Source organism: Mytilus galloprovincialis, chromosome 1 (assembly GCF_965363235.1).
Source record: "Mytilus galloprovincialis chromosome 1, xbMytGall1.hap1.1, whole genome shotgun sequence".
NCBI lineage: Eukaryota > Metazoa > Mollusca > Bivalvia > Mytilida > Mytilidae > Mytilus > Mytilus galloprovincialis.
The window spans coordinates 1,102,064-1,111,296 of record NC_134838.1 but is presented as its reverse complement, the minus strand read 5'-3'; the positions used below and the strand labels follow the sequence as shown (position 1 = coordinate 1,111,296).

The 9,233-nt window shown below is 31.2% G+C and overlaps 1 protein-coding gene across 2 annotated transcripts; it reads left to right on the top strand.

Annotated features, from left to right (window-relative positions):
- Nucleotides 1-209: 209 nt before the first annotated feature.
- Nucleotides 210-8,975, top strand: LOC143062540 (uncharacterized). 2 transcript variants are annotated; one of them, XM_076234209.1, is made up of 8 exons: nucleotides 210-332; nucleotides 3,873-4,028; nucleotides 4,512-4,648; nucleotides 4,897-5,040; nucleotides 5,531-5,641; nucleotides 6,209-6,282; nucleotides 6,682-6,817; nucleotides 7,457-8,975. In XM_076234209.1, the coding sequence occupies exons 2-8, from the start codon at nucleotides 3,899-3,901 to the stop codon at nucleotides 8,600-8,602; spliced, it is 1,878 nt and encodes a 625-aa protein (XP_076090324.1). In that variant the 5' UTR covers nucleotides 210-332; nucleotides 3,873-3,898; the 3' UTR covers nucleotides 8,603-8,975. The 2 variants fall into 2 exon arrangements, with proteins under 2 accessions (XP_076090324.1, XP_076090330.1); XM_076234215.1 differs by having other exon boundaries at nucleotides 235-280.
- The last annotated feature ends 258 nt before the right edge of the window (nucleotides 8,976-9,233 follow it).

The following is a 9,233-nucleotide window of genomic DNA, read 5'->3' as shown; positions in this document are numbered from 1 at the left end:
AAGGATATGTTGTTTGTTAATCGTCATATTCAAACCTTAACACTTCAACACATTTAATAGCATTTATTTCAAAGTTTTATAGAAACACAATTACGAGAAAATTGCGAAAATGTCTTTGAAAAGTCGTGCAAGGTTGGTTAGGGGGTTATGCATAAAATGGTATTTAGTGATTCCTTGATGACATATACGTCCATCCAATCAAATTTCATTTAACATAATTGTTTAGGCTTTAGCACCAAAATGGATGCGCCCAGTACTGAAATGTTTTCTCGTTTCTGAGGTTGAGATAAATCATAGATGTAACGATTATGTTAACGAAAATCATTTCTAAGGTGCACCTTTTTGAAAATGTGTGAACTAACCTTCTAATATGAGGCAGGCATTACCTGTAAATGGGGACGAAGTCTTTCAACCTAAAATGTGTGAACTAACCTTCTAATATGAGGCAGGCATTACCTGTAAATGGGGACGAAGTCTTTCAACCTCTCAAAATCTCTACATGATGAGCAGAAAAAGAGCTGGTATACCAGTATTCAAACTTTATTTAAATACTTTAGCATCAGTGAAAATTATGCACTTAATTTAAAGACGAAGTTAAAAAACTATTTATGCAAAAAGATGCAATCAAAATATGATTTAATATGGCAAACTGAGCTTAATAATGATTTCAGAGGCAATAAACTATATGGTAACAAGCTCAGAACTTATAGACTTTTTAAAAGCAGATTTTGCTTAGAAAATTACCTATTGCAGGAAAATTTTAGATATAGATATTATTTAACAAAATTCCGTATCAGTGCTCACGATTTAGAGATTGAGAGGGGAAGGTACAAAAATCTGACAGTGTCAGAATGTATCTGTAAATTGTGCGGTACTGAGGTTGAGGATGAAATTCATTTTCTTCTTCAGTGCCACAAACTTTCAAATATTCGTTTTAACTTTTTAAATGAAATAAAACAACGGTTTAAAAATTTTAGTGGTTTAGATATTAAATCACAATTTATTTGGCTAATGTCCTCTGAAGATACTTTCATACTCCAGAAACTCGGAGAATTATTGGAAAATTTATCCTCATATAGGAAAGTTTCCTTAAATGATATATAGATATAGAAATGCCCACTGACCCCCGTTATATTATTAAACACTGTGCTTGTTGTATTCTTGTACTTGTCTTAATAAATATTTTTTGGTTTGATTGTTTTTTTTTTTTTTTTTTTTTTTTTTGTTTTATAATATTGTGTCTTAATCATATTGAATCACTTGTAATCATTTGTATGTAATTAATGTTGATTGTTCTGCTCCTTGTGGGCGCTTTGATTAGCAATAAAATATATTTGAATTTGTATGAATTATTTTTTTGTAACTTAAATATTTGTTAAAAAAAAAGAAACGGAAAATACTGTAACGTTTCCGATTTTGGTTCAGTTGTTAGGGATTTTAGTTGTGACGTTATTTAAGTTATGACGTCATATGCAATGTAAACAAAGAAACGCTATCATCAGGTAACGTTTTTTTCATATCGAGGAATTTATTATTAAAAATGAAATTGGAATTGTGTTCCTTCCTATTTTATACTAGACTGACATATATATTTTACTCAAAGTTTCATACAAACGAGACCGGAAAAGGAAGTACATTGTAGATTTCTGCGCAGATCCGGAAATTCAAAAACGCGACAAAAAAAAATTGAACGATTTTGAGTTCATTAGTACAATGAAAATATCGGGAAAATTTTCCCTATTTTTTTTTTTTTTTTTTTTTTTTTATTGAATTTTCTACTGTTATTGGGGATTTCGTCCCCATATTACTGAGTTCTATTTAATTTTTACCAATACACCTTACCACTTCTATTTTAAGGTTCATCATAACAAATGGACAAATATGGCCGTATTTTCACCTCAAAAACTGCTTTGTGTACAGACTTACCTGTAAAGTTTGGAAAGTTTTAATGCCTAGCATCCACTAGATATATAAAAGTTAAATGCATTTTGTGTTTAAGAAAGAAAGATCTTTCTTGGTTTTTGATGGGCATTTTTTTTCCTTTCTGCAGAAGGTGTAAAAATAAACAAACACCTGAATTACTTTGATACTGTCCACTCACTGACTCAGATAAACTCTTTAACTCACCTAAAGTTGTGAAGATAACTCTTGTCCATGTCAATTAAGGACAATCAAAACAATACAAACCGTTTTTTTACCTGAGGGAGCATTTCATAGTTGTACCACAACTTAGTTAAATTTCACACCTGTTGCATGAAGGAAAAAAAAATGCCCATCAAAATCCAAAAGAGATTTTATCTTTCTGAAACACAAAATGCATGTAACTTTATTATATCTAGTGGATGCCAGGCATTAGAACTTTTCCAACTTCACAGGTAAGTCTATTCAGAGTAATTTTTGGCATGTAAAAACAGCCATATTTGTCCGTTTGTTATGATGAACCTTAACAATACACCTTATCGCTAATCCCGGCTGACCCGGCCGCTTGAACTTTGAAGCATACAACAATCACTTTTCCATTGTGGTGTCAGATATTTTGTTTTATGACATCAATATTTTACGGGAACCTGTATGATATCCAGTAATGACTGACAAATAGCGATAATGTGTATAAAATTCCTTGATTTTACCAATACACCTTGTTACTCCTCAGCATGCGCGACTAACTTGTGCGTAGACCAACCAGTCACACAATAGCCGAAAGAAATCTGTGACGTACCAATCCATATTTGGAAGTGGGAAATACAGCATTGCTATTCGTCTGCTATGATTTACTGGACAGGATTCCAGTCACTTGGGCACCTGGTAAAATCAGCACCCAATTCGTCAATTCAATATAAGAATTGCTACAAAAAAAAATTAGAATAATAAAAATGAATTATTTTCATCCTCATTTCCATTAAAAAATTCACCCATAAGATGTGCATCCTCCTCTTTTATTTCTCTGCTATTACTGGACAGCAAAGCTTTTTGCAGAGGTTCGATCCAGGTTTTTGTTTTTTGTTGCAGTATGGGAAAAATAGGAATTACAATTTTGTGGTGACGGCTTAAACTACATATATTTGTTTAAAACTTTATATTTCAGTAGGTAGAAAACCTGGATGATTCACACCTTGTGTGCAATACCTTTGTTACATAAATTCTGTCTGTCATATGTTCATTGTCCTTGACCTCATTTCATGGTTCTATAAATGTGTGAAATACTTACTTATTATGAGTGATAGGGTAACTCTATTTGAAATGTGGGTTCCTTGCTACATCTGCATGTCTGTCAGGTTGAGTTCTTCTGACCATTGATAAGCCTGTCCTTTTTCAGGGAAAAGTTTTGGTTTCAGTAAATTTTACATGAAGTTACATGAAGTTACCAACACATCAACTTCACACTTAGGACACATATTAATTGTGATGTAATTTTTAAATATATGTCAAATTATGATTTCAAGGTCATGTGGACTTTAAAGTGTGGTAGTGCAAGCATGGCATGGTGTCCAATGAATACATATTCTTGTAATGAGTATTTATTTGCTAACAAATGATAACTTCCAAATTTGTTGAGCTACATGTATCTGAAGTCTTATTTGAAAACAATAAATGTTGATATTGAAAAATGAAGGTACAATTTTTGAAGCAATGTTAACTTATTAAATTAAAATAAGGGTTCTTGTAAGAAATTTAAAATAACAATCTGCCAAAAAAATAATAATATTTATCTCCTTAATTTTAGGGGGCAGAATTATATTATCAAAGTGAGGGATAATCACACCTAAAATACTCTTGCTATTGAAAGTGAAAAAATCAACCATGAAATATAGGATTTATTTTATATTAGATCTCCTCTTGTAACTATTAAAAAGTTTTATGTTCATTTTTAGTAACAGTTAACAGAAAAATAGACCGAATGAAGAAATCAGCAGTGAAACCAAGAGAGTATAAGTATACCAAGGTGAAGGCCATTCAGCCAAATTCCACAGTAGATGTTTATGGCGTTGTCAAATTTCTAAAGCAACCTTTCAAAACAAGAGGGAGAGGTTTGTACAGTAAAGTTAGACAAATGAAAGAAAAGTCCTAAGAACAATAATTTCAAATTTATTGATTGATATTTGATATCTTAACTTTTATGAATATACTCGACAAGTTTTTTTATTCAAAGTACCATTAAGATTTACTTATTATGTTTGGTTTTTTTTGTTCACACAATGTTGTCAATATGCTGGAATTCTATGTGACTGTCATACAAGTGAGAGGTTAAGCTAGACAAAAAACAGGTTTAATTTACCATTTTCTACAGAAGAAAATGCCTGTACACAGTCAGGTATATGACAGTTGTTATCCATTGGTTTGATGTGTTTGAACTTTTGATTTTGACATTTGATTAGGGACTTTTGGTTTTGAATTTTCTTTTGAGTTCCATATTTTTATTATTTTACTTTTTGGTAGGATTGTGTGTAATTATTAAGTTTGTTTGTTTGGTAATATGTTTTTTTTGTTATGTATTTTGTTATATATTTTAGACTATTGTATGGTAGTGAGTTTGGTGGACCAGACCTGTGGAGAAGATGAAAAACTGAAATGTTTGTTATTCAATAATGAACCTGCCAAATTACCAGAATTGAACATAGGCGATATTGTCAGATTTCATAGACTAAAGGTACATGGATTTACAATCTTCTATTCGTTTTAACCAGAATTCTTGTGGTCGATATGTCGTCATTCTTATTGTTGAAAACCTACACATTCAAGTGGTCATATATATATATTTTATTTATTTATATAATGTTACAAGTTTTTCTTACTTAAATGTTATATTTATTTGATTTTATTTATTTCTCGTTCACCTGTTTTATAATGTTCTATAACATGGTGTATTTTTTCATTGAGAAGTTATTGTTGTTTCAGATTTCTATGTTTAAAAATGAGGTGCAGGGACAGAGTGGTCCTGGATTTTCTTGGCTTGTATTTTCCAGCAAGCAAGATTCATCTATAGATCCTACTTCATCTCTTTCACCAAACTACACATTTACTGATTCAGACAAGCAAAAGGTAATGCACAAAAATGTACAAAACAAAAACATGATTAACCCCACCAAAATTTTGCAAATGTCGCAAGTCAGGAACCTTATATTTTGTTAGTTTTGTGTTTTATAAAAATTTTGGTTTATTTGTATCTCTCAGACTCAAGTGTGGCGTCCATTTTACTGAATTAGTATACATTATTATTGAGGGTCTAGCTGAAGCCTGCCTCCAGGTGCAGTATTTTCTTGCTTCAATGAAAATCTAAACAATGATCTTGGTAAATAATAATATGCTTCTGTTTAATTGTGACACTACACATCTTCAATAATAAAATATGAGGTGTCTCTTTGGTGGTACTTAATCTGTACAGATGGATTGACCCTATTGAAACAATGTATAAGACAGCAATGTGACAATGAAGAATATGAAATAACTTTTGATACATCAAAATACAACCATCAGTATTAAGAAGTAATTAAACAGAACTGAATGATGACATTTCTTTGTATTATAACAGATAGAAGATTTAAGGACCTGGATTGGGGACAAAGATGAATTTGTAGTAAAATGTAAGACTACCAAACTAGAAAACATCATTCCACAAATGTATTTTGACTTTGTGTGTCAGGTAGGTTTGATAAAACCATTTTTGTTAGATAACATTAGTAAACTCTGCACTATAACTGCCTGCTTTGAAATAAAACTGACACTTAATTTTCAGTGTTATTGCTATTAATTATTGTTTTAAGAAAATGTCACGACATGGTAAACTTATAACAATAACATAAGCCCATTTCTGTTGTTGTTGAGCAGAGTATTTTGAATTTTAATCGAGGAAAGCACTTCAAACACTTATCACTTACATTGAATTACAAGTTTAATATGATCCATGCTGGTTTCAAATTCATTTAATATGTGAACAATTGAGAATTAAGCTTAAACATGAATTAGGGTAAGCTTACATTTTAGTGAAGCAGGAAAAAAAGAAGGTCAGTTACAAATATCTCTCTGAAAGTTATTTTGTTGATGTTACTCGTTCTCACATTAATCTCAAATTCGGTACTCATGCGTAATACCAATTGTTATTTGATTTTGAGGTTGTCTGTAATTAGAAATGTATGAATCAACACTTACATAGTTGCAGTGTTACCAAAATCCTTTCAAAGTCCTTTCAAAATGTTTATACATTTTTTAGGTTGTTTCTACCTGCTACTTTGAAAATGACCATTGCCTGGTTTTGAGAGTTTGGGATGGAACAGTAACAATATAGTAAGTATAAATTAGTTAGTACAATGTATAATTTACTTTTATTAGATAAAATTGTGTTTTGTTTTCTATCTCATTTACATATACCCCACATCTCCTTGTATTCTTGTTCAATGCATAATTTACAACATACTAAAATATTATGTCTTTTTATGTACAGTGATTTCTTTGTTTTATGCGGTACTAAGTTTGTTGATTTTCTAGGTAATGTAGAAACACTAATTTAAATTTACAGGGATATAAACATTTTCTACAGACATTTATGCAGATATATTGAATGCCAGGAAATTAAATATGCAAAAGATTACACTCTTTTTTACTGAATCCACAAAAAATTAAGTTCACAATATCTATTAAACAACCAGCATAGAAAATGTCTTAAAATTTCTTTTTCTATTTCAGTCAGCTAAGAAAGTTTGAATTTGACGAAGAACAGTTGCCTTCTTGTGACCAAGAATTGTTGAAGAAGGCTGATGGATTTACAGTAGACATTTCACTTTATGATGATCATTGTGACAAGGCAAAGGAACATATAAAGGTATAAGTCACAGGTAGTGTAAGGTTAAGTTGAAAGAAAGTGATCACTTCTGTCTTATGTCGTCCTCTGTGTTGTCATAGATATGCATGTAAGAAGATGTGGTAAGAGTGCCAATGAGACAACTCTCCATCCAAGTCATAATTTGTAAAAGTAAACCATTATAGGTCAACATACAGTCTTCAACACAGAGCCTTGTCTCACACCGAACAGAAAGCTATAAAGGTCCCCCAAAAAATCACCAGTGTTACACAATGCATGTAACACTTTAAGAAAATTAGTAACTCCTTTCAAAAAGATAAACAGAATTCAAATTGAATTGCAGATTTTTCATCAATTGTTAATTTGATGGTCACAAATAATGTTTACTGGCAATTCATTATTGGAGACAGTAAACCAATATTTTTGAGCATCAAATCACCAATTGAAGTCGTCAGAGCTTAAAATACAATATTGTTATCTCCATTCTAATGAAACTGCCAGAAAGCAACATCAAATCATACATTTAAAATCTGTCATACATCGTTTGTGCTTGCACGTACTTTTTCATAAAAATTGAAAATTGGTGACATTATCCATAAATGTTTTAAAATTCACACTTACTGATAATTATATATACCTTATCAATTTGATATTTTTCAGCCAGGAGATTTTATAAAATTGATCAATCTACATGCTGCTGTGTATAAAACTGCCAACACAGTTTCCACAGACATTCCAACGTTAGAACTTATCTTACACAGAGGAAATTCATTTGGGAGAGGCTGTGTGCCTGCTGATGATAAAATATTGGAAGAACACTTGCAAAGTATAAGTAATTTAACAAAGACTAAAACAAGTGAAAAATCTAACAAAAAAGAAAAGACAGTTAAAATTTCTGATGAAAATCCAGAAAGAGTGATTGACAACTCCCAAAAACCATCAACATCTAAATATAACAACCAAACCTCCCCAGTAGGACCGCATAAGTCTTCTGGATTAAAAAGACCCAACCCTTTCGCGGAATTACTCAATAATAGCGGTAGCAATGATAATATCGATGCTGTTACTTCTACTTCTATTGATGAACAAAAGTCATATAAAGAAAAAGATCAAAAGTCAAGTGGTGAAAATGATATTGAAAATCAACAGATGGACATTGATGTACATGATCAGAGAGAGAATGTTAACTCATCACAAACTTATTCAAGTAGTGGATCACGTTGTATGCAGCAGACAGTCACAGTCATACTGGGTCATCCCCTTGTCAAGGTCTCTAAGATCAAAGATGTTCTCCATGGTGATGTTCCTTATAAATTTAGAATTATGGGACACATTGAAGACTATTTCCCTCATTCTAAAACAGCTTCAGGATTTCTCAAATTACTTTGTAAAACTTGCAATTATCTTTGTCCTGTTCCTGAGAAAGGAAAATCAGACTCTTTGTCTTTACAGAAAAAGCATGGTGGGATTAACCATTATTTTTGTCCTAAATGTGAAGAAGGGAAATCAGATCTAGAGAAAAGCAGGAGAACAGACAGTATTTTAGAATACATTTACATGTTAAGAATGAAAGTGACTGATGAAACAGGGAGTTTAATTATTATATTATGTACAAGTGAAGCTGTAACATTTTTCCGCGATGTTGAACCAATAGACTTGTTGTCAAAGGAAAGTTTGTGGCATGAGGTCTGCGATGAGTTGGACCAGTTGTGTTCTTCAGATAGACCATTGTTTGAATGTTGCATCAAATCTTATAAAGTTGGACAACAAACTAAATATCAAATATTTGACACATGTCTTGTTTGACATTATTGCACTAAGATTTAAACATCATTTACTCTTAGTTTTAAATATTATCATCATAATTATGTTGTTTATTTACAATTTTGATAAGAAACATTAGTTATTACATTGTGCAAAAAAGTTTGATAATTACCAATATATATAGAACATTATACTGTGGAATCAGTTATTTTTGCAAGGATATCAACTTTAATCAATTTAGGAAAAATTATATGGTCGTGGATATTTGATTTAGTGGTTTTGCCATGTTTAAATACATGCATATTATTATTAAGAATATATGAATTTCATTGAAGTAAAGTTACTTATCTATATCCACAAAATCACCAAAGATTGGTATTACACAAATGACAATGAATCCACAGAAAGGTAGATGGGACCAAACCCGTAGGTACTACAGTATTACATGGGATCCCAAGAAAATAAGCACAATTTTTTAAGGATCTCATTTTGATTTTAGTGGTTAGCGGCCAATTTTTTTTTACAGAATTGAAAAGTCTAGCACGACCTCCGAAAATAGAACAAAAATAAAAACACGTATTATGAATTGACAAATAAATTGTACCAGTAATAATTTTCGTTTTCAAAATCTTATATTGGTCAGATGAAAAATCGTCATTTGCTTCGTCTCACT